At 37.8% G+C, this 27611-nt stretch overlaps 1 protein-coding gene across 1 annotated transcript in view; it reads right to left on the minus strand.

Annotated features, from left to right (window-relative positions):
* ADAMTS12 (ADAM metallopeptidase with thrombospondin type 1 motif 12) overlaps window positions 1-27611 on the minus strand; it is a 2672119-nt gene that overhangs the window by 59767 nt on the left and 2584741 nt on the right. The window contains exon 19 of the mRNA XM_044085381.1: window positions 17586-17759. Within this exon, the coding sequence (XP_043941316.1) occupies window positions 17586-17759 (174 nt within the window). The remainder of the gene's footprint in view (window positions 1-17585; window positions 17760-27611) is intronic.

A 27611-nucleotide genomic window follows, 5' to 3' on the forward strand; every position in this document is an offset into this window, starting at 1 on the left:
TCTAATTATTCTGTGCTGATAAGATCATAAGAAGGCCCGAAATGTGCATGTCCATAGCTAGTCGTGTTTGGCTTTATTGGCTTGAATCTGTCCATAAATACTTAAAAAAGAAAAAAAGTAAAAAGCCATAGACAAACAATAGCCATATAGCTGAAGCACTTGATGTTCTTAAGTCTCATTTGCATATATCCCATGAGCCTCTATTACAGGAGGTTTAAGGTATCACACAGTGAAAGCTCTAGCTTGGCTAGTGTTTTTTTAGTTTATATTAATTGGCTTGTCTGTGGGACTTTTTTACCTTTTGGTTTAGTTGTTAGTTGGTATATTTTTCAGACACCTTAATGGTTATGGACATCAGCTGGGTTTAAAGACCCTGTGTTTTTAGAGTATTTTCAAACAATCATTAGTTGTAGTTCATATGGATAAGCTGGAATAATATATACAGTACCTGAAAAGTGAGGTAAAAAAGAAAGAAATTATAGAGGCTACTGTTGCAAAATGTGAACACTTGAAAAGTCAAAGCTGAAAGGAGAATGAAAGAGTTTTATGTCTGCCTGAAGGGCAAGAAGGTCAAGCTCTTATCACTTGTAGAGACTGATCAATCAAATAAACTGTGGTTCAGCTTCCCTATTTAGAATGTCAAGTGAACAGAGCCCACAGAATGGGAAGAAGTCCTGAAGGGATGGCTAAGGTACCTGATTGTTAATCTACACAGCTAAAGGAGTAAGGAATGATTGGTGTGACAGAAGGCACTTAGAAAAGGTTTTGCTCTGATATGGATGTTTATTGAAACATCAGAAGAATTTTTAGCAAGGAATTATGCAAAGGTGAAAGCAAATGATTCCTGCATTACAGAAAATGTGTAAGGAACAAGAATCAGTAAGACAACTATACATTACCTCCTTGAGAGTTACATAGAAGGATAACATTTATTGGGATGCTACTTTGCCAGAGGAGATCCATACTGGTGGAAGGCTAAGATGGTGGCTGCTTCAAGGGGAAGTAGAGGGGGTGATATTGGGAGAGGACACTGAACTGGCAGTGATAGATCAGACCCCTGTATAAGGGATGAGAGATGGGAGACAGAATGCTGACAAGCAAGAAGGTAGAACAGTAGTCAGTCATTATCAGTTACAGTCAGAAGTGAAGCATGCGAAAGAGCACAGGAAAACTAACACAAATAGTACTGCGTCTGTTGGACAGAGACTTCATAGAGTCTCTGTACAAGGAAATTTAAGGTAAAGGAGTATCCCAGGCCATGTGGACAGAGACAAGTTACATTTGAAGAGAAATTGGCAGTTATGAAGTAAGATTTTTATATATTAGCAGCGTGTTATGAAGAAGAGGGAAAGAAAGAAGATGAAAGTCTGAAAAATGATGATGATAGAAGTGATAGGAGATGAGGGAAAAAAAGATGTCCTATGAGCCAGCTGACAATGTCTGTCCAAAAGGGGGGGGTGCACTGAGCTTGGAACAACATACCAATTGCTAGCAAGTATATTTACTGGGAAACGGAATGTGTGAGTTGTTATGAAGCTGATGCAGAAAGAAACATAGGAACACAGGAACAATACTAAGAAAGTTACCACAGGAATGGTAAGATGCCTAGCTGTAAACATCTTTAAGAAGACACACTAGAAAGTTCTTGATACCCTTTCCAAGCACTTCATAGTGCCTACAAGGCTCTCTATTCATCCCTACAGGACAATCAGCAAAACAACCCACCTTACCTATCCAGGCATGTCCAAAGGGCAGTTTCAGGTATACTATCCAGTCCAGCTGATGAATATGGGCATCTTGAGGCAATGTTACAAATGCCTCATGTACACTGACAACCCTCTCCTCCTACCACCCAACACAAATATATGCGAGGGATGCAATTATACAACCAAACTGGAGGTCAAGCTCTCTCAACCCAAGGCTGGAACAGCCAGTCATGAGGAGAAGAGAATTACTTGCACCACACCACCAGTCTCACATAGACCTATCATACCTGCACTAACAAAAAACACACATAAATATTCAAAAACATACTCAGAGGCTCTAAATAAAAATCTTCAAAAGGAGCAGAGACCTCCAAAGCAGATATCCAAGCAACATCCACCCCCTAACACAAACCACGAAACACATACTTCACAAAATCAGTGTGCCACGCAATCGCAGCCCTTAAGGCTAAATAACACACCCAACACACTACTAATAGGTGACTCTATAGTCAGGCACACTGATGTCCCGCTCACTAGGCTGAACAAGGAGAAGGTTACTGTAAGCTGCCTGTCAGGTGCCAGGATCCGCCACATAACACAAGCACTCAGGTCACTCCAAAACAAGTACAAATATGACTCTGTCATTGTCCATGTTGGTGTGAATGACCTGAGATGTACCTCCCTGGACTACATGAAAGGAGACATGGAGGAGCTCTCTGATCACATAGCCCAGGTCGGTATGACCCTGACCCTGAGTAGCACACTGCCCTCACCTAGATTATGTCACAGTGTAAAGAAAAAAAATATCAATTTCAACAATTGGCTAAGCTTCTGGTGTCGTTCTAAGGGTATCTAGTGTCTGTCAGCCTGGGATGACATGCTTGACAAGCCACATTGCTTCACAAGAGACGCCTTGCACCTGTCACCCTTAGGCTTTCAAATACTGGCCAAGGCTCTTGCCGCCCCCATAGTGCCTTTTTTAGGCATGGCTCAAAAGACAAACCCACCTCCTTAAACAGCACAAGAAACCAAAAACTGAGGGTGATGCTACTCAATGCCAGAAGTCTAAACCTCAAAATGCATGCACTCGAGGCACTCCTCAGTATGGAGAAAATCGATATATGTGGAGTAACAGAAACCTGGTTTAAGGCTCCAGAGAGCACCCCAGCACTACCAGGTTAAAACTCATACCATGCTTTTTGGCCACAGAACCTGGACTGAAATACAAAAGGAGGGGGTACATCCATATTCATCAAGGATACCCACACCTCCAGGTTAGTGGCACAGCACGATGCCTCAGAGACCATCCATGTGCAACTAACAATGGGCAAAACTGTATTTCAAACTGTAGCTTGCTACAAATCACCCACCATGTCCCAGGACCCCCAATCAGCATTTCTGAAAACACTGGAAAATACGAAGGTCCTACCTAATGCCATGATATTGGGAGATTTCAATTACCCAAACTTAAACTGGGAGAACTACTCAACTACTAACTCCTTTCCCAATGCTTCCTAGAGTTTATAAATGCAAACACCCTGGACCAATTGGTCACCACTCCCACAAGAGGTGACAACATATTGGACCTGGTCATCACCAACATGGGTGACCGATGTTCCACACCGGAGCAAAAACCCACACTGGTTAGATCAGACCATAAACTAATCACTCTGAACATTCACATCCCGACCCCACCCCCAGACAAGGAAACCACCATGAAAACCTTTTCAAAAGCAAACTTCCCACTATTTAAGACTGAGGTGGTAAGATTCAAAGCCCCCATGGTAAAGGATAATGCTGTCCAAGCTGCAGAATCCTTTACAAATGCACTCTATGACCACCTACAAGAGTGCATGGATTGGGCTATCCCAAGCAAAACCAAGACTCACTCCTCCAAAAAGAGGAAACCTGTCTGGTGGACCCCTGCCATAAATAAGCTATACAATAGAATGAGGAAACTAATACAGAACAGAGCAAAATCCCAAGAAGGGAAGCCATCCCTGATCAGTATCAGCAAGAAACTACAATCCTTCATAAAATCATCCAAGGCTAGCTCTGAAAGAAAAATTGCCAAAGACTCTAAAGATAACCACAAAGCATTCTTTAGCTATGCCAAGAATCTAAGTGGCAACTCTGAGATCTGCTCTGAGTTAGTGCAGAATGGCACAAAATACATTGAACTGATGGACATTGCCAACATCCTGGCTGACAGGTTCAGTGCAAACTTCACCCCCCTCTCACCCCCAAAAGGGCCCTTGACCATTCCTGAAGAATGTAGAACCCCAGTAATCACAGACACACAGTTTAAAACAGCCCTCTCCAAAGCCAAAAACACAGCATCAATGGGATCAGATGGTGTCCCAGGCTGCGTCTTACATGAGCTCCAAAATGAACGAACCCCTTACCTTAATACACTGTTCAAACTCAGCCTTTCCACAGGCTATGTTCCCACAGAATGGCATACAGCAACAGTTATTCCATTCCACAAAGGTGGAGCCACAATGGACCCAGGGAACTATTGCCCTATAAGCCTGACTAGCTTGGTCTGTAAAGCTATGGAGCGCATCATCATGGAACTCATTAACAAAGAGATTGGGAACCTCAAAACATTGGACCCTACCCAATTCGGCTTTGTTAAGGGCAGATGTTGCCTCCTAAACCTGATAGACTTCTTTGAAACAGTTACCAAATCTATAGATGAGGGAAAGGTGGTCCACACAGTCAACCTAGATCTCACCAAGGCCTCTGACACCATTCCCCACTCTGGTATTATAGACAAGCTCACCAGCCTGAACATTAACCCCTATGTCATGAGATGGGTTGCCAGCTGGCTCACAGATAGAGCCCACTCAGTAAGAATTGCGCATGCTAGGTCCGACTCTAAACCAGTTAAAAGCGGCGTTCCCCAGGGCTCAGTCCTGGGACCCCTCCTGTTCAGTATATACTTCTCTGAGGTGCAGGCAAACACAGGAGGGCTGTGGCTTACCAAGTTCGCAGATGACTGCAAACTAGGGGCCATAATCGACTCTCCAGCTGACACAGACATCCTCCAGAAGGGTCTCACTGAGATGGATACCTGGTGTCAGAATCAAGCTAAATTCCAAAAAGTGCATAGTCATCCCCTTTGGGAAAAACAAAGTACCCACAAACTACCACATAGGTGGTAGTCCTCTAAATACGGAAGATGTAATTAGGGATCTGGGGACCCAAGTGGATAGTAATCTCTCCTTTGATAACCACATTGCCAAAGTGGTTAGAAAATCCTACGTGGCCCACCTAACCACAAAAGGGTTCGCATCTAGATCAAAAGAGGTTATTGTGCCCCTCTACTCATCTCTCATCAGACCCATCATAGAGTACAACGCCTCATTTGGGATGTACCTTACTAGACACCTGCAACAGCTGGAAAGACCACAGAAGTACCTCACTAAGAAGATTACTGGCCTCAAACAGATTCCTTATGCAGCTCGACTAAAGAAATTCCATCTATACTCGGTTGCATATCGCCTACTCAGAGGTGATCTCTGCCTGACATACAAGGCCATGTCAAACCCAGAACTGATGGATATGCTCCACCTAAAGAAAACCAAATCCCTTAGAGACACATGCTCTAGAGATCTAAACCTCATAAACAGGACATGCTGGAGGGATAGGTTCCTATCCCAGAGACTTCCCTTGCTCTGGAACAAGATTTTAATCTACATTAGGCAGAGCACCTCACTGACCCTCTTCAAGAGAAATCTTGACGAGTGGATGGGAAACCAAAAATTTACCCCGGGGATCAATTCAGTGGCTCTGCTGACAGAGGCACAGGAAACTAATCTAAATGGGTGGTGAAAGCCGACACATTCTGGCTAGGCTTATAAATGCCCTCGGGCAGATAGCCTAGTACCTACCTATGAACCTATGATAACCCTGATTTGTGTCTGTCCTTCTAATTGTCAAGACTAGTATTAAAGGCAGAAAAAGTACTTTTCCTGACCTCTAGTGGTAACTTATTCCATAGTCTGGGAATGCATTGAGTTAGGAACTTATCCCTCCAGTAAGTTTAATTTATTTGCTGGTGTAGCTTTAGTTCCCTTTTATTGGCATTAGTAGAGCCACTGGTTTTAAGATGAACTGGAGGCCAAATATGTCTGCATCCTTCATGGCTCAAAAGGTGAGGCACAGGTCATTATGGAGCAGCAGGAAAGCTACTGAGTTTATGGAGAGTTATGTTAATTGTTTGGAACAGATAAAGGATTTGCTGCCTCTGAGTTTCTTGGGTAAACATTATTGGGCCATTCCAGTTGAGTAGTATGCGTAAATCTGCATATAACAAAGAAAGAAAAAAAGAATTGTACTCAGTGATGGGTCAGAAGAGGGAGCAGTGGAATGAATCTATAAAACAAAGTTGTTCCCTGTCCATATTCAATTGCAGCTTGAATCTATGGATGGGAAACAGAAAAATTATCCAGGACTGTCATGTATACTACTAATGGACAGAGGCAACTCCTAAATGCTTTATCCCATGTATAGGTCCCTTTAAATTATCCATGTTATGATCTCAGTTATTCTCATTGGGGGATAGTATATAATTATCAACCATGAAATTGTTAAAGCCAGTATCTAACCAAATGGGATAGGTTAATTTTAGCACAAAAGGGGAATCTGGGAGGCTTAAAATGGCTCGCAAGGGCAGCTAGCCTAGTACTTTCCTAAGAACCTTATGTATGAACAAGATGACATCTTTGGATCTTGAAGATATCCCCTTGGACATTAAATGGGCAAGTTAGTAGGATTTCTTGACCGCAGTAGAACATGATGAAGGAATGAGACAGAGTTACCTATGAAAATACTGCGGACTCATTTTTCCAGCTCTGTTTAAAGAGGAGTACCACTTATAACACATGAGGTAAGAATAGCTTGTTTTGCTAAGGGATACTATGTTGCACTTTTTTGCATTTAGCTTGAGACTATTTCAGTATATAAAGTATCTGCATATTCCAACCCTTTTAGGAACAGTTTAGTATAAATGGATAAGTGGATAACTGTGCCAGGTTTGCAAACTTAATCAACCATAGTTCTATTATCCCGCCTTGGATAGCTGTAAAAATAAATGACAAACATTAGAGTATCAAGCGCTGAACCCTGTGGTACCCTACTAGTTTTACATTCTGAGAGAGTACCTGCAACTTTCACAACTTGGAATTTGTTGCATAGCTGATTTGCAATCCAGCAGCCAATGTAAGTGTTTACATTAACATTGTCTAATTTTCAATCATACTGGCGGGAGAATACAGTCAAAAGATTTGGTCAGGTCAAGATAAGCAGTGTGTATGGAGTGACAACTCTCCACAGATTCTAAAAAACCTTCAGTAACGTTTACTAGGTTCAGGAGACAGGGACTTCAGAACAACAGGCTGAGATAGGTCTAAATGAGTTAAGTTGCCTATATCTGTATAAATTAATTCTGCTACAATCTGTTCATTGGATTTGCTTATATAACTGGTGGAGATATTGATCTTATAATTACTAGGGTCTGTAGATGGGTCACGTTTTGTAAGTGAGTTACAGAGATTGTTTTCCAGGCATTGTACCCAAACCCTGTAGATAGTCTGAAATTGAACGGTTTAAGCAGAGTATCAGATAGTGCATAGTGGACACTGATGAGAATGTAGACTGGTGTATTATCTAGCCCACACAACTACTAGTTTTAGCCTTTGTCAAGGATTCTAAGATTTGTTCCAGTGTGATTTCAGTGGAAATTACTTTTTCAGGGGCAACAATATGAGTAATGGGATAAAGCAGCCAAGTAAAGAACTAAATTGGTCTGCTAGTATATTGGCTAAATACTTGGGATCAGAATGTGTGCTATTATTATTGACAAACACACTACACTGTCGGACATCACGCCTGAATTTTGCAGCATAACTAAAAAGATTTTTGGTTTCTTAGTTTTACATTTTTTCATAGTGCCCTGAAGTTCCATGCTTCAGTGCGGTCTTGAGGTATGGGGATGCTGATTTCTTACAACGTTTCGTTACTTTCCTTTTTTTGTATTCTCTGTATTAATATGGCACTTCTGCCAGAGGTTAGCTCCTAAAGTTACCATTTTATTTAGGACAGATAACTACAGGTTTTGTTCTGTTGTTTATGTGCTGTTAAAAAAATGAGGAGAATGTGTAGTCCTATCACTTTGGTCTACTTGCAGGGGATTGCTGGGAATTTTCTACAGGTTTTCTATAAGATGAAGTAGGTTTGCCCTGAGCAAGTCTCTGAAGATGGTCTGATTTGGTGATAGGGTGGTATCACTAGGCCTGAAACAGAAAATGACTGATTTGTAGTCAGATTTAACCAAGCATAAAGAAATGTGGGGTACAGGAAGGGCTAAGTTGGTATGTACCAGGTCTATGGTATTATAGCCTGTAGTGGGTAGTTTTAAAATTTGTGCCAGTGCATTGGTATTAAGAAAGTGTAGGAAACACTGATCATATCCATTTTTGAAGGTATAACTGTGGTGCTCAATACTTAGGTAATTCAATTCTCATAGCAGGAAGGCTTTTGGTTTGATATTTAATCCCTTAGTATTATGGTAATTTCCATGACCTTTGAGGGGTATTGATCAGGATTTATAGCTAACAATGAAGTAACAATTGGATTTGCTAAGGGTACTTTTGATCCCCATGAGCTCTAAGTTAGGGTTACAGGTAATGTGGCATTAGTCAATGGTGATTCCAACAAACACAGATAATACATTACAGTTATTCGGGGTTTGAAGGCATATGAGGTACTAAACTCTGGTAAAAGGACTGCTACCATTGCACTGAGACTATGTCTCAGTAAGTACACAGATATGAATGTGTTTAAGTTGTAGCAGGGCCTCAAGTAATGACAACTTTCTATTTAGAATTCAAGCAAATTTAAGTGTGAGTTTGCTATCCATGGAGGCCTGCTGTTGAGAGTCTGCCTAAAAAAAAGCAAAGCACTATGGAGGCAGCAAAGACTTTAGCCAATTTGTGGAAGCCCTGGTTTGAGAGTTACAAGCCAGCTCAGGTGAAACAGGAAGTCTTATCTACAATCACACCCCAGGCTGTCACATATTGGATACCCTTAGAATAGCGCTAACTACTCAGCCAGTTTTTAAAGCTAATTATCTTACCTTAGTATATAGGCATCATTCTTGGTGAGGGTAGATACTACATGATACCAGCATCTTTCCTGCCTCTAGCATATGTGTAACAACTTCCATCATGTCTCTCTGTATGCTTCTCTAGGAGGAGGCACCTTAGGTTTCTCCCCCTACATGGGCCACAACTAGGTTGCAGTCATATTTGTCTGGTTTAAGGAACCTTAGTGCCCTTGTAACATCATGGACCCTGGCACTGGTTAAGCAGCTTATAGTTAACCTGTTCTTTTTCAGTATGGTGATAGTGGAGTCTGTATGTTTCACTACAGAATCACCCATGATTAAAACATTTCCCTATGTGGTATCAGATTTAGTGGGCCTTATGGACTTAGGTCTGCTTTGTTGGTGACTCCATGGTGATCAGTGCAGATTTGTAGTGTGTGCGGCTGGAGTAGTAGGAGTTGCCATTTGCACTGAAAGCTGACATCTTTTAGAGTATGCTCTAGGAGACATTGGCAGTTGTTTTATTGCTGCCTCAGTATAAGTTACAGGTTTAGTGGTGTGTTGTGACTGATGTGACATATTGGAGGTATCATGCTTATTAATAGAGAGCTGATGTTAGATGTTTTTGTCTCCATGTATTTCTGTAATATTTACATCATTTGCAGGTTGTACTCTCAACTGGTAGTAGCAGTGAACAGTTAGAGAGCATTGAACCTGACAAATTTCTCACTCTGTTACATATACTGCGATGGCCACAAGGGAATGTTCCTAAAGGTACGTCAGTACTGGGCCCCACAACAAAACTGTAATTCAATAATTCCTTTAGATTTTTCCCTTTACTAAATGAAAATGTGACATGTTTGGGGATTTGTCAGGTTCAATGATTAATGGGAAATTGTTTAACTCTAGATACTATTTCAACTGCAGGTCAAGAGGGGTGGTGTATATTCTGGGATGCACTTGTCCTAATATAAGATGGTATATAGGGCATACCAAATGTATGGTTAGAATTCGAATTCCTGAACATCTTAGAAATGTAAGGAATCATAATGAACTAAGTCCTACAGCAAATCATTTTCATGATATGCATGGGGGTTTGGATTGTGGATTAATTTTCTGTGTACTTGCAAAACCCTTTCTACCTAGAGGGGGCAACTACATTAGTAAACTGCTTGAGTTGGAAACTACAATGATATTTAAATTTTAAACTTTGTCGCCTTATGGCTTAAACTAAGAAGTAAGAAATTAAATGGTAAATACTTTTGTTATTTATATTCATATTTATATCAATTATATATGGATAGTCTGAAAATATTTGTGTATTTGTATAATTGTTTGTTTATATAATATTTATTCATTTTATATATGAAGAGTGTATATGTGTTGCATACATTAATTGTTATTTAAAATTATTTAATTGAATTTTTGGATCCTGTTAAGAGGCTGTTTGTCACAATATAAAAGTCAGCTGAATTTGTTATACTGTGATCCTTGAGGGCGAACTGCCGAGGTGTCAGATCATTTTTGCTGAATAAAGAAAAGAATGTGCTGGTGTTAATTTGTGTTTTTTGGATTGAATTTTGGTGGTTTGTGTGGTTTTGATAACCTTTTCTAACACCAGCACCAATATGTCGCAAACAGCTGGTGGTCCTGGGATTTTGGACATGCCTAGTCACTTAAATTTTGCTGATATGGTGAATGAACATGAAAGGAAGTTTGGACAGATGGATCCATGGAATATAAGTAGCAGTCAATATCCTGAGGGGTCTTTTGTGCAGCTGGAGAGGTTAATGGCCAAAGAGGTACCTCTATTTTTGGATACTTGTATTCTCAAGAAGTATGTGAGCTTGAATGTAACCCCTAGGGGGTTACGTATTGATCATTTGCCAGCTACTAATTTTTCTGAAGATGAGAGTGACCTGTTCGAGGAGTGGAAACAGGTCAGATCTTGCACTTACAGGATGCGGTGGTGGAGGAATCCTGTTATAGGGTGCAGATGTCCTCTATACATGAGAAAGTTTCAAAACTTGAAGCTGAAATCATTCAGCGTAACAGAAACAAGCTCTTATGTGATATGAGAGACTATGAGACTGGTGTGCTGTTCTCTTGGCAGCGTGAGTCATCACGCAGCAGGACAAAGGTTAGAAATAACAGTCAGAAGCAGTGGAGTTTGTTGGCATCTTATACAGAGCAAGATGGCCAGAACTCTTTCTTTTGTTGTTTCTCTGGCTTATGAAATTGAAGATGCAAACCAGACAGTAACTGCAAACAATGGTCATTCCTTTCAATCCAACCAGAGGAATTGTGGGAGAGGAGGAAGAAAGGGAAAAAACGCTTTAAGTAATGGACATTTTAGTGTGAATTGTGAGTACGATGTACAGGCAATGTGTTTTATTAACTTGTCTAAACTTAGCCTTTCTAATGAAATGGGGGCAGTATTGTTTAAAGGCAGTAAATTTGTACTTACATTTACACCCTCTTTTGTTGATTTATATTTTGAGCTCAAAGCATTTTGTAGGAATGTATTATTATGTGTATATTTTGAAAAAAATGCACAAAGACGTTTAGAAAGAAATGTTGCTGTTGGTGACAAAATTGAGAATGAAAATATATTTGAAGATGATTTAATGAATGTTTCCATCTATGATTTTGATTCTGAACCTATGGAAAATTATGCTGGTATAGAGAGTTTTTGCTATATTACAGGGTATGGCAAATTAAAGTTACCTAATTTGTCAGTGGAAAGTAAATTTGTACCTATGATAAATGTACCTGTCATTGTATTATTTCAAAAAATTGTGTATAAGGAAATTTCTATTACTTTCAGCAAGTTTTTTTAAAAAAAAAGTCATATAATTTAACTAAAAATGAGTGGCTAGCTCTGCAAAGCTTAAAGCAGTTAAAAACTGAGTTTATATTCAAATGTGCAGATAAAGGTGGAAACTGGGTGATTTTGGATAAACAAATGTATTGTGAAATGATAGCCAATATACTGAAGTGTGAAGATGAATATAAATGTTTATCTGCGAACCCTGTAACAAGTTATAATGAAGAACTTTTGGCATTAATGGAAAGGGGTGAGCGTTTGCCTTTTTTTGACAAAAGGGATGTTAATGAGTTATATATTAAGAAACCAATAACCCCTAATATATATGCTTTACCAAAGGTTCATAAAAGTTTGAGCAAACCACCTGGAAGGCCTAGTATTTCAGGATTGGGTTTCTACTTAAGTAATGTTGGCAGTTTCCTTGATTTGCATTTGAAAAAAAAATATTTGTGTAAGGTTTCTACACACATGCTAAATACACAAGATTTTTTGAACGAGGTTCCAAGATTAAATGGCAAGGAGGTTATTACTGGGTTACTATTGATGCAAAATATATTATATACCAACAGAAAACTTAGATGGGGTTTGGAAGCCATTATGGACATAATGGGTGATGGTCCCAGAACAAGATTTTTGATCAGTTTATTGGAGTTTAGTTTAACCCACAACTATTTTTCCTTTAAAGATGAATTTTTCCTACAGTTAAAGGGTACAGCAATAGGGGCCACTTATGCACCCTCATATGCTATAATATACATGGGATATTTTGAGAAAATATTTATATATTGATGACCTTATATTTATCTGTAAGGGTGATATTTGCGATTTTTGGGATTTTTGTTGATACCCTAAACTGTAATAAACATGGTTTGGCCTTTTCTTATGAGTGAAGTAGGGAGGCCATTAAGTGTTTGGATGTGACATTGTATGGGGATGGTGAAGCTATGGGCTATAAACCATATAGGAAACAAACCTCAGTTAATATGTTTTTGCCTGCAACAAGCGTGCACCCAGAGCACTTATTGGACTCATTACCCCATAGTGAATTTAAGAGAATTTTTGATCATACTAGTGATTAAAATCAGAAAGTGGTTGAATTGAATAATGTGGAAAGGAGATTAAAAGAGAGAGGGTATAACGAGGAACATTATTGAGATGTAAGCAAGCTGTGCTTGGGGGTGTTATGTTAAAAGCACAAAGAATGCCACTTAGTAACCACAATAATGAATTTAGGGGTACAAACTCTTCTAGTGGTACTGATGTGAGTAAAAAGTTTTATTATGTTACAAAGTGTTCTCCTTTTTCTGATATTTTAGTAAATATTATAAGGATATTTTGACATATTATTTCTGAGGATGAAAATACAGGCCATCTATTCCCCAAACATGTCACATTTTCATTTGGTAAAGGGAAAAATCTAAAGGAATTATTGAATTACAATTTTGTTGTGGGGCGCAATACTGACTTACCTTTAGGAACATTCCCTTGTGGCCATTGCAGTATATGTAATAGAGTGAGAAATTTGTCAGGTTCAATGATTAATGGGAACATGTTTAACTCTAGATATTATTTCAACTGCAGGTCAACAGGGGTGGTGTATATTCTGGGATGCACTTGTCCTAATATAAGATGGTATATAGGGCAAACCAAACATATGGTTAGAATTTGGATTCTTGAACATCTTAGAAATGTAAGGAATCATAATGAACTAGGTCCTATAGCAAATCATTTTCATGAAATGCATGGGGGTTTGGATTGTGGATTAATTTTCTGTGTACTTGAAAAACCTTTTCTACCTAGAGGGGGCGACTACATTAGTAAACTGCTTGTGCTGGAAACTACAATGATATTTAAATTTCAAACTTTGTTGCCTTATGGCTTAAATCAAGAAGTAGGAAATTAAATGGTAAATACTTTTGCTATTTATATTCATATTTATATTAATTATATATGGATAGTCTGTGAAAATATTTGTGTATTTGTATAATTGTTTGTTTATATAATATTTATTAATTTTATATATAAAGAGTGTATATGTATTGCAGAAATTAATTATTTAAAATTATTTAATTGAATTATTGGATCCTGTTAAGAGGCTGTTTGTCACAATATAAACATCAGCTAAATTTGTTATACTGTGATCCTTGAAGGTGAACTGCCGAGGTGTCAGATCATTGTTGCTGAATAAAGGAAGGTGCTGGTGTTAATTTGTGTTTTTTTTTATTGAATTTTTGTGGTTTGTGTGGTTTTGAAGAAATGCATTGCCTGGAATATGAAAGGGTGGTTCTAGTGAAGACATTAAAATTGTATTATAAGCTGCTCTGGTGGCATAGAGGGATAAAGCCTATGACTATGACACAGGCTAGGCTACCTTGGTTTGTTAGCCTCCCAAATGACTGATGGAGCAGTGTGGCCTTCCTGGGGAGGTAGGTGGTACATAGAAATCTCCAGATGATAATAACTGGTGGATGTGGAAGACGTTGCCAGACTAGGCATAGTCAAGGGAGGGCAGTGGTGCCAGGCTGAGCTATCATGGAGGTGGACTGATACACTGCATATCCATACACTGCACACCCCTCAAGACCATGCCATACTGCCACAGAAGGAAGAGGGGCGTAACAGGGAAGGCCAACGTAATACCCCAGATGATAGCTCAGACATGTCAATTCCTACTGCCTGGATCTGTGACTGGTCTCAGCAATTATTGGAATAAGTCTGGGAGGCATGGAGTAGCTGGTTGACCCAGCACAAATGGGGCAGGAGGGCTGGGTTGTTAATGATGGAAGGTTAGGAGGAAAAAAACCCTGCATTTTGTAAATTTGAGTTAATTGTCTAGAAGGGGTATGATGTGTTTAAATTTCAAATATGTTTAAAATGAGGAGATTTTATAAAAAATGTGAATAGCAACAAAATTAAACTGTTTCTGTTTTTCAAGGTTACTTTTTGTAACTGGACTGAAGCTATAAGCACTTACTATTAACTGACGTTTAGCTTATGTTAATATAGGATGTTTGGCACAGCAAAGAGCTGTAGGTGCAAGTTAGCATGTAATAAATAAAGTAAACTGTTATATAGGCAGGAGCTGTCCCTTGATGGTGGGTGTTTGCTAAGTGTAAATGTTCCTTCCACTAATTTTGCCTTGTCCTCTCTATGATACCATATTATGAGACCATAGACAATACCCAGGATGAAGAAGTGCTGAGAGGATAATTGATTTTGTTTGCTTTGATACCAGTGATGAAGGACAAAACTGAGGTGTTTAAAACTGTTTCCAAAAATAATTGCAGTATAAACCAGGGAGGCAAAAAAGAAGGAATACTAACATATAATTGAAAACAGAGCATGTTGGGGGAATGACCATAGAGGGTGGGACATTTGAACGTACCAGCTTTATTGTTAAAGGCATGTTAAATTACAGTATTGAGGGGTGAGAGGAAAAGAGAGAGGTAAGTTTGAGTCATTTCTAAAGATGGCCAAGAGTAGCTGGCTTTCTTTCTGGTGCGTAGGGGAGTATGTGGTAGTTTGTCTTTCACCCAAAGATCTTCTGGATCTAGGCCTCAGAGAGTGGCAAGAAGGTACAGCATGGGGGGGGGGGATGAGATAGGAGGACCAAGGTCGCCATATGGAATAATGAGGGATAGGAACTGCAATAACAAGAGAATGGATATTAAGTTAACAAGAGAAGGAGCAGAGGTAGTTCTTATGTAGGAGTATAAATTGAAAGGTGCTGAAACAGGTAAAATTGAAAAAAGTAAAACATCAACACCCATCCAGTATCAAAAATTAAAAAATATATATTTATGGAGAGTTTTCACTCTCAATAAAACTTTTACTTCATCAGAGTAAATGCTAATCATATAACCATCCATTTAAATAGGAAAAAACAAATCATGTGTTGAAAATCACATGAATTATTGCCACATTTAGTAACATTCATTTATGAATTAAAACATACAAATTTACAATAATGAATGTGTTTAAACAGGAACTATTTAAGAATTTCTGTAAGTAGTGTTTTAAATAAGAAAGCCTTAAAATATTAAAATACTAGATTTGTTTTGCAAATTTTACATATATTCACAAATGGAATTTGTACTTAAATCCTGTGAATTGATGGGCACCCATGAAGGTCAGCTTTTGGTAGACCTCAGAAGATGCCCCACAAGGGATTGGGATGCTCTGCTGGGGGACACAGTAAGCCTCCCTTCCCTGCAGGACCAGCATGGTTGGCCTGCTCCTTACAATCTGACTTTTGCTGTGAGCATCTGAGCTCATGGGGGATTCCCATGCTGGAATGAATGGGACATAGAAATCTCAGCTACCCAGGACTCACTGGCTCTGGTAACCAGTGAACAAATGGGCCAAATGGCTGCAGGTAGAGGAGTCACTGGGCTCAGTCCTGTAGGGTAAAAACAAAGAAAAGAAAAATATGGCAAAAACTTTGAGACAAGATGGTAAGGGGAGGTGGGTAATAAGCAGATGGGAAAGAGGAGGGCAGTATATAAAAGTAATAGTAGTACTTTATGGACCAACCGCGAACAAAATAGAGATAATCAAGGAATACATGGCCTATATGGATATTTTCACAGAGGAAAAGGTACGCTGATATTAAGAGAGAATTTTAATCTGTTTTGGGAACTAGAAAAAGATAGGTGGTTCAGTAAATTATATTTTCATATAAATTGACAGAAGTCTTTTCAGGGAAGTGAAAGAGATGTTGTAGGGGATGGTTGTTTGGAGGGCATTCATTAAGGAATGAGATTTCACTTTTTCTAGAGATGACTGGAGGTAAATTAGTAGGTTAGATAACATCTTAGCTGACAGAGTGATGGAAGGGAAATAATGAATATTAAGATAAGATGGGATTGTCTGATCATTGTATGACAGTAGATGATGGGTTTTCTGAATCAGAAGTAGAAACAAGATGGGAATGGAATCCTGGGAATTGGTTGGAGGGATGTCAGGCATATTGAGTTGCTGCAAGGCATAGCAGTGGAAGTGATGCAAACAATAGGAAAACTGAGGAGGGGCATGTGCTAAGGACTGGGATGGTAAGAAAGCAGTGCAAACAGGTGGGATAATAGTGCAAGGCTACTTTTCAGCTGCCATGCAAGTCCAGACCTTTTATTTGCCCATCTTATATTGTGTTTCTCTATTCAAATGAGTCATATGGAATCTATAATTCTTGGTGGACCTCATTAGAACAGCTAGCAATCTTTCTGATGTGCTGTTTTTTTTACTTGCAATACTACATTGTTATTTTTTTTCCACAGCTTTTTGGCAAATTACATTATTTAGATACTTGTATAATGTCAAAAGTGATAATATATCATTCAGATAGAAATTACCTTTCAGTGTCTCATCAACTTTCTTAGCTGCAGATGGATGTAATCAATCAGTTGACACTTACCCTTAATTTTTGATGACAACATATGAAGAGATGATATCAGATCTGTAAAATACTGCATACATTTTTTTTTATTTTTTTTCTCCATAATTTTGAGGTTTGCATCTGATAAAGAAACTGAACTAAGCGTTTTAGTCTTTCAGAGGCAGACTGTCCTTAACCTTGTATCACTATCCTTTGTGTATGTGCACCTTTCATGGTAACTTATAGCTAAAAGAGACATATAGTTTGCCCATTGTCTTATGTAATTGTTAAAAATGCCATCAATGAGCTTTTAAAGGCATTTCTTGACCAGGTAATACCTTGAAAGCACAAGTATATCTTGTCATTTTTTAGTAAAACCTAGGGACGCCATATATTAAATAACTTGTTTAGAACCCCTGAATATTTTAATAGAGACTGACATAATTTATTTGAGTACTACAGATTTTATAGCCTTAGCCTTTTGTTCAATACTACTTGACTGGACATGAAATGATTAAAAGACTATTGTATCATTTTATGAAGTTATGCTTATTTTCAGTGGCACTGTACCTCACTCCATGGTCCCACAGTCCAGTTTAAGCATGACTGCCCATTACAGCTAATGTTTGTCATGGGCTTGTGTGTTAGCAGCTGGCAGTGAAATGGACGTATGGGACGATTTTCACGAACATCTACACACTGCACATCACGAGTCTTGAAGCCACCTCCACAAGTTTTGGAGCACTGTGAAACAGAAACGGAAAGGTTTAATGTATTTAATTCTCTCTTGCAAAATATACTACAGATTCTACTTTTACAATATCCTGACATTTTAAATGCTATGACATGTTGACTTAGAGTTTTGCACAGAGTGTACAGCAAGCTTGAAATATATTCAGTTGCTTTAATCTTAAAAGTTAAAAAAAATCGGATAATTGGAAAGAATTATCAAAAATATTCAAATATAACATTTAATATATAAATGTAAAGAAAGGGATTGGTGATGGTAATGTCAAAGATGGTGGCATAAAACAAACACAAATCTAACAAAGCCCATCAGGAAAAAAACAATATATTACACTAAAAAAATTCATGAATATACAAAAGATAAATATGACAATTTAAACTATGAAAGACAAAAATCAAAGATGTTGGGATGTTTCATCTTGAAACCCTAATGATCTGTATATCCACTTAGATGTTGTTAGTTGTTTATCACAATTAGGTGGGCTGCATAAAACATTAGAAATGGAAAATACCACCAGCCTGAGGGATTCATTAACAAGAATGTATACTTCGTGCTAATCAAACACAATTTATGCATGTTGGCTCAATTAGCAGCAGTGCTCATTGGATATGCATGCTGCTATGCAAGCTTACACATTAATATGCACGTTTAGAGGCCAACAAAAGTGTTAGCAGACATGAAAAGGCCCGAGCACACAATATAAATAAAGTGTGTTGCGAGCTGGCAAACCTTGTGAGTGAGCACCTGCGAACAGCAAAATGCAAGGCAAGAGCAAGTTTAATGAAACAATTAAGAGTCATGGGAAGTAAATCAGGAAACTGTACTCAGATATATTGTGATCAGTGCATAAACATGAAGCAATAAAGGTAAACAGGAAATCTGTACTCAGATGTTTGTGATCAGTGCACAAACATGAAATTGCAGAGGCTAAACAGGGAATCTGTACACAGATGTACTGTGTTCAGTGCACAAACAAGAAGCACAGGATGCTAAAAGGGGAATCTGTATTCAGATATGTAGTGGGATTACTGCACAGACAAGAAACAATGGGAATTAAATAGGGACAATATAGTTAGATAACTAAAATGTGATTAGTTCACAAAAAGCATTTTGCCATAAATAATTTATATTGATTTAATAAAAAGTAAGCATATTCACTTTATTGGCCCATGTACATAAATAAAAATGGACATGCTGACAAGGTATGTGAGAGGGGCATACAACAACAGTGTAACAAAGGGAAGTAAATGTGATAAATGTTAATAAAATGCTGAGCTGACCTAACAGTAAGGACTGTATATACATTAGAAGATATTTGCATACAACTATTGCATATCAGAAGGGTGTACAGGATGTTATTTGTGTTATCAGTACTGATATACTCTCCACTTCATCATATACAAGCATGAACAAATGAATCCTACATCTGTTGTCTCATGCACATCAGAAAGAGTCATGTCTTTGCCATTTGTTGTCACTTGTAACCAGAGAAAGGGGTATTGTACCTTTGAAATGTATTAGCCAAGTATGTTTAGTATATTACTGCAAATGAAAAACAGTAATATAAGAAAACATAAATGTATAGTGTAACTATATATGTTCAGTGGCAGACTCAATAATATTTGTATTACACACATGATTGTTTTGAGACAATCTACATAACTGATGTTAGAACACACATTCTGATTGAAGAATTGTAAGGCTGTTATTGCCATATGTGAATGAAGGAAACATACTGCATTTTTAGGGCACTGCACCCACCTGTGACAATGTGGAAATATTGAGAAGAATCATGGTCACCTATACAATCATGCCAATAATGTTATTAAGTGATAAGAATGCATTTGTCAAGCAACCTGCATGTTGTGAAAGTTAGTGACTGTTCATGCATGTTGTGTATGTATGTAGCAAAACACTTTAGGTACCAACCACCCTGACTTAGGTATCAATAACATCATACAGGATGAAATTAACCCCTTTAGATTTAGTAAAGATGATTTTAGCATTTACAATTTCAGCCATGTGGTCTTAAATAATAAGCATTTTAATTTACTTAGTAAGTGAATTCAATTTATTCCCCTTAAAAAAGGTGACCTCACCAAAACCCTCCTTGGCATTAAATTATTCACCAGGAAAATTAACTTGGAGACGATATGTAATTATGACAGGACTCAAGAATGAACAAAACTATTAAGGAAAAATATTTAAAACCCCCCATTGCACCCACAAATAAAAAAAATTGAAAATTTGGTGGAAGGTGAAATTAGAAATAACTTTAATAAGGTGAAATATAGGAGTAACATGGGATTAACAGAGAAAAATATTTTGAAAGAGCTTAGGAATGATGTGAGCTTAAGAGTTATGAAACCTGACAAGGGAGGGGGGGATAGTTTTAATGGATTGGTTTAGATATGAGAGTAAGATGAATGATATTTTAAGGGACACTAATAGATACGTAAGTACCTCCAAGAACGAAATAAATATAACATACAGACGTACTGATATAGTACTTGAAGAGCTATTTATTGATGGGTTAATTGACCATAAAACCTACAAATGTTTAAAGGTTGGCAAACCAAGGATTTATTTATTTATTTATTTAAATTTGTTGACTGGGAGTGTCCGACTGGACATAGGTCTATTTTCAGCTGAGTCCTGGGGAGAAAAGCTCCACAGTAAAATAGACAGTAGTTACATTGGATTACATAGCAATTAATAATTTAACATAGCAATTACTTACAACATATTTACAGATGAAGAACATAGTACTTCAGTAGACAACTAGAATCTTTATCTGTGACAGACATTAACAAATGTTACAATGAGAAGTTCCTGCTGTATAATAAGTACTAGGCTTATGAGCATCTGAGCTTGCTATAATCAAGGTAGTTAGTGGAGGTGAAAGAAAGGTAGTGGTTGGAAGGGGTGGATGATATTAGAGTGGGAGTTGCAAGGGCATAGCCAGCTTGTTTTTAGGTGCGCTTTTAGTAAAGTTTTGAAGTGGGTGCATGATGGTACGGAGGTAATTGTGGGTGGGAGTGAGTTCCATAATTTGGCTATGGTGCAAGAGAATAGTGCTTCACCAGCAGAGTTATTGGCTTTAGTGATCTGCAAGTGATTTTTGTTGCTGGATCTTAGTGGTCTGGTGGTGCGATAGGGTTGGAGTAGATTCTGGAGGGATGGGACATTTAGTGGATGGTTTACTAGTTTGTGGGCGAGTGAGAGTTGATACCACTGAAGGAGGTGAGGGAGTTTAAGCCAGCCCAGTTCAGCAAGTGAGAGACAGTGGTGACTACAGTAGGATGCCCCTGTGGCGAATTTGGCAATTTTGTTGTAGCAGGTCTCTAGCTTGTTTAGATCACATTGCCTTAGGTTGGTATATATTGGAGAGGCATAAAGTAGGGTGGAGATAAGGTGGGAATTTGCTATTGAAATATTTGCTGCTTTGGTGAGAAATTGCTTATTTCTGTATAACGCTCCTAGTTTTTTGTGGACTTTTTTATGGTCATGGATATGTGAATGTCAAATTTTAGTTTATTGTCTATTTCCACTCCTAGCAATTTGGTGTGTTCAGTTGGGTATATAGTGGTGTTGTCTTTTGCTGTGATGTTAAAGTGAGAGTTGTTTTGAGTATGTTTGGTGGGTTGGAAGATGAGTAGTTTAGTTTTGTTTGGGTTGAGTATTAATTGGGCATTGGATAACCATGTTTCAACAGAGGAAAAAGCTTCTGTTTAAGATACCTACATTTTTTAAGATACCTACAAGTTTAGGATACCTACAATTTTTGGGATTCCAAAGATATACAAGGATGGGATGGACCCCCCCCCATGACTTATTGTATCCGCTGAAGGTTCAAAAACTTTACCCCTTGCTAGGTATATGGATTCAAAATTTAAACAATTATGGGTAAAGAGAAATAATATCTTAAGAGATTCCTGGGACGTACTAAGAAGTCTTAATCAGGACTTATTGAATGAGTATACTAAGTTTTTAACTATCGACATTGTAGACTTGTTTTCTAATATACTTCATGAAGAAGGTTTAAAACTTTTAGAAGAAATTGTTTGTGAAGACAATACCTTAAGCCACAATGAATGTACTATAGTGATGCGCTTAATTGATATGGTGTTAAAATACAATTTCATTTTTTTTAGGGGAGAATATGTCCACCAAGTGAAGGGCGTAGCGATGGGGGCAGCTTGTGCCCCTACCTATGCTAATCTGGTTTTAGTCAAGTGGGAAGAAAAATTGATAGGAGAATCATCCTACAAGCAGTGCTGGAGTTTATACAAAAGATTTCTGGATGACATATGTATTCTTTGGGTGGCATCGGTTGATCAAATTGAGTTTTTTATTGATTTTTTAAACAAGAGTACTAGTTTTTTGAAGTTCACCTTCAAGTTTAGTCAGGTTAAGCTACAATACCTTGATATTGAGATTTACAAGGATAATAATACATTTAGTTCAAAGGTATACAGAAAGAGTACATATTTGAATTCCTTCATGCACTTTAATAGTGCACACCCCTTTCATTATAAGAAAAATATAGTTAAAGGTCAGTACATTAGAGCAAGTAGGATGACTTCTAAGGACAATGATTTTTTTGGTGAAATGACAATTTTAAAACAAATGTTCAAGGCAAGGGGTTACCCTGAATGGTTGTTAGAACAAGTTGAAAAGGAGGTCTTGAATGGAAGGAGTGAGAGATTCAAACCCATTCTGGGTATCAAGTTAACTGATGAAAACAAGAATAAGAACATCTTGGATGAAAACGTTGGCAGAGCACTAGTTATTGAATTTAATGCCAGTTCCAAGGTAGTTAGAGAAATTGTGGAAAAGGAGTGGAATAGATTTTCAGCATTCACAGACTTGGAAAAAGTGTCTGGGTGAAATCTGAAAGTAGTTTACAAAAATTCCTGTAGTGTGAAAAATCTTTTGGAATCAAATTTCCAAGAAGGATGTTCAAATAATAAAAAAGTTTTAAATGTGGGCATTGTTTGCAGTGTCCATATGTTATCAATAAGGAATGTATTTTTTTGGAGAGTAGGAATATAGTCTTGGGAGGAAAGGAATTTAGTAATTGTGATTCAAAAGGTCTAGTTTACTTAGCATTGTGTGGAATATGTCATGCATTTTACGTGGGGAAAACAGAACGTAAGTTGAGAAGGAGGATTTACGAACACATGCATGAGATCCAGATACAAAAAGAAACCAATGCTTTGTGTAAACATAAACAAGAGTGTCCCAATCCTCAATTTTTATTTTTTGTTATTGAAAAGGTGAGCATTGATGGAAGAGGAGTCCTATGGGAAGAGACAATTGAGTACAGAGAACTTTGGTGGCAGGTCACATTGCAGACTAGTAAACCACCTGGTCTCAATGAAAATATTTCATTAATTCCCTTGCTCAAACTTAGGTCAGCGACTATTTTTTAATCAGTTGTTTTTTAACCAAATATATATATATATATTTTTATCCAAGTTTGGATGTCAATGTCTCTTAAATTTGGTAGTGAGGCACTTATTTATTCTTTCTCTTGGTATGTTTTTTATTATTGTTTGTATAACATTTCCTTGAAAAGTCACAAGTGAGAGCTAGAGTACAATAAATTGCAGAGTGCAGATTCGTCATCATTTAGTAAGAGGTTTTAACTGATTAATTTTTTAACATTGGTACTTAATGAAGAATATTTTTTAATGAATTTTTTATGTATCATATTTATTCATTTTTTTATTAAATGTTTTGGTTAGGGCTTAAACATAATGTGTTTTGTACTGTTTTTTTAAGAAAATGTTTTTTAATAAGATGATTAATTATTTAATTGACCACATATCTCAATCGGTGAAGGTATTTAAGCTTTTTGTAAGATCATCATCCCACATCTGATGTAGTTGCTAAAATGAAAATGTATGCTTGTCTTGACGTTTATGTTGTGTGGATACTTAATAAATTTGTTTGGAGTGGATTTCAGATGTCTGCTGGGGCTTTATTGTGTTGCCCTCTGAGTCAAAATACAGAAGGATCTGACACATAACACGGATGTGTCACATTGACCAGGATACAAGCAGAATAATGATCTGATATACATGTTACCATTTGTCTAACTACAGCAGATATGACATGCATGTATACATACAAACATACATGCAAAACGTGTCATGCTAATATGGCATATGCAGATATATACATAAGTCTAGGTATAAGTCAAGTGTAATTAGTCCTCTGACCAAAGGGTTGTGTTTCTGAATGTCACAATGTATATTGATTTGCATGGGCTGTAGTTTTGTGTATATTACATATGAACAGGTAGCCCACATAAAACATGGGTTAAATGAAAGTGCATGCCAGCATTATGTCCTTAGTACATCAGTTAATGAGCAAATATAGCAAATGTCAGGCTACAGTTATTTTGATTATGATGCATGTATGTTAGTGTAATCAGTGATATGGTGTGTGTCACTCCTGGTTTAAGTGCCACACTAAGCATACTGACTTGATAAATGTTTTAAAGTATAGATGTGAATGCAATATATTGTAATGGATATATATATATATATATATATATATATATATATATATATATATATCCCTGAAGTGAACCTTTTTTAAAGCAATAGTAATAACTGTATAACACTACAGTAATATACAAGACACCATACTTCTCAACAGATTTTTGTAGAATGTCCAGATTTTTGCCTTGTATTTTTGGTCTGTTCTTCATAAAATTTGTGTTTTTTGCAGGTAGGTGTGTGCATGAATGGGTGCGCCTTCTTTGAAGGTTGGGCATCGGGCTGGCAACTTGGCACTGTAAAAATCCCCTGCCAATCATTAGCGGACCGGAGTTCTGCTGTGGCGAACCCTAACCGGGAAAAGCCGAAAGACTGAGAATTTAAGTCACTAAATAATGATATGCATTTGAGTTTCAGATTACATATCCATCAGAAAATGCATGCTAACACAAATCCTGCTATTCTAGCAACTTTCTAAGTTGACAACAGCAATATTTAAAACCTATCCATATTTTGGGCCTTTGTCCCCTGATTATTTTATGCTTTGTTCAGATTTCTTGAGATGACAGGTTGAGAGGTATGCAACACAGAAAAAGCTAAACTGAGAAAACAAACTAGAGGAGGCTTGGTAAACACATGACCATTACTTCCCTATTTAAAGACCTGTTTGTGTATTGTGCTTTATCTAAAGAAGTTGACATGTCACTAACAAATGTGTTCATCTTAAATTAAAAACTGAGATGTGCTTTACTCCCTGGCTAGCGTGTATTCTTATTTTCAGGTATGCAATACACCCAGGTGAAGCACTTACGTATATTACTACATAGCCACCAAATTGCAACTTAATAAAAATAAATGCATTAATATCATCTGTATGTACATTCCCACAGGTAACAATATATCTACAGTTGATGATATCATGCACTGGTTATCATGTCAGTACCCCTAAGAAACCCTACTACTTGGAGACTTTAACATAGACTGGGGCACCTGTTCCTCAGAATCCCCAACCACCCATATTAACCTGCGTGCATTTACACAAATCATATCCACCCCTACCAGGATAGGTAAACCCAACCAAAAAAAAAGTATACTTGACTGGGTACTCATAAACAGTAACCCCCAACTGTACACCTCTGGTACCCTCCTTAATGGCCTAAGCGATCACCTTCTCACATATGTAATTAAGCACAAAACCATTAATTCCCAACAACCCTTACTCAGAAAGGTTAGAAACAATAAAAACTTTGACCTGCCAAATTCCAACAAGAACTAAACTCATGTAATTGGTCTACTCTAAAACAACTCCCCTTAGAGGAAGCAGTAGCATACTTTAACAACAAATTCCTTGAAATCCTTGATTTGCATGCACCTGTTCGTTCAAAAGAGAACCAAGGCAAAACCTGCACCATGGCTTTCTATAGAGTCTAAACTCAAAATTACCCTTAGAAACAAAGCATGGGCTTTATGGCGTTCTTCTAAAGACCCTCAAGATCACATTAAATACAGGCAATCCAGGAACGAAACCAAAAAATCAATTTTACAAGACAAAAAACAATACTACTGTAATTTACAGACAGTAAATCAAAATAACCCTCAGAAGTTTTGGGCAGGTTTAAATAATCTACTACATCCTAGACAAACTTCAACCCCAATCACTGCTACTACTATTGATAAAACCCCTGAAGATGTTTCTGATAGTTTTAACCAATTCTTTACTGAGACAATTCAAGCCCTAGCTAGCCAACTACCTCCTAGCTCCCCTGGTCCTGAAAGTAGCACCCCTAGAAACCTACTTGCATTCAGCTTCCAACCAGTCACCACTTCACTTATACGTACCTTGATCAAAAAATTAAAACCCACTACACTTTCTGCAGATCAACTCCCTGCCGAGTACCTACAAAAATCAGGTGATGCTATTGCTTACCCCGTCTCAATACTAATCAATCGAACCATAGTAGAAGCTAAAATTCCCACCATCTGGAAAATATCCTATGTAATCCCACTTCACAAAGGAGGCAGCTCCACTGAATTCTCCAATTATAGGCCAATAGCTATACTCTCTCCACTTGCAAAGATTATGGAAAAATGTATTCATAGACAACTCAGGCACCACCTAATCCAAAATCGCCTTATGGCAGACACTCAGCATGGCTTCCATCCTCATCACAGCACTACTTCAGCCCTCCTAGCCTTTACTAACACCATAAACCATAATCGCAACAATAATTATATATCCTCAGCCCTCTTTTTGGATCTTTCCAAGGCATTCAATATGGTTATCACCAACTTTTAATCCACACCCTGCAAACATTCTGTCTAGATACTGGAGCCCTCCAATGGTTTCAATCCTACCTGAATGGTCGACAGCAGGCTGTCCTCTGGCAGAACAAACTCTCTAATCTTCTACCTAACACCCTTGGAGTACCACAAGGCTCTATACTGGGGCCCTTGCTGTTCTCCATCTTCATTAACGACCTTTATACTGTCATCCCAAAAGTCAGCTGTATCCAATATGCTGATGACTCTAATCTGATTTGCTCAGCCACATCTCCAGTAGAGTTGTGGTTAGCTACCCAGACCACCTTTAATACAATAGAAAACTGGCTTCCTGAACATCATCTGATCCTAAATCCCCAAGAAACTAAAATGCTGCTATTTTCACCAACACGTAGGTCTACCGCTTTCACCTTTACCATAAAATCAAATGATGGCACAATAATCTCCCCTGATCCATCTACAAAACTATTAGGTGTCATCATAGACAATAATCTAAAATTTGACCTACATGTTAACCAAGCTATCAAAACCATCAATAAAAAACTAGGGTCACTCAACAGAATAAAAGCCTTCCTAACTCCTCCAGCTAAAATTGCCATAGCTCGCTCTCACCTTCTTTCAACACTTCTGTATGCATCCCCTCTACTCTCGAATTTAAACAAGACTGTCCTTAACAAACTCTCAATTTGCTACAACCACATTGCCAGGTTTGCCACTGGGCTGCTTTTAGGACACATCATTGCATCAATCTAAATCAGCTTGGTTGGCTTGAACTACCCAGCCTAATCCAGTATAACCAACTGATTATGGCCTATAAAATCCTCTATAATCCGGACAATACTCCTGCACTTAAAAATATTATCACCCCCTATAACAATCCTAGACCCCTTTGATCCACTAACAAACTACTAATTCAGACTAGCAAAATTAATAACACAGCCGGTGATTCTCTCTTTGCAAACTCTGTAAGTAGATCCTGGAACTCTCTTCCAGCTGATATTACCTTACTTTCCACCTTAGGTCAATTTAAAACTAGACTCAAACAACATTTGTCACTTA

This window comes from Protopterus annectens, chromosome 1.part1, assembly GCF_019279795.1.
Source record: "Protopterus annectens isolate FY-2018-M chromosome 1.part1, PAN1.0, whole genome shotgun sequence".
NCBI classification, from domain to species: Eukaryota; Metazoa; Chordata; order Ceratodontiformes; family Protopteridae; genus Protopterus; species Protopterus annectens.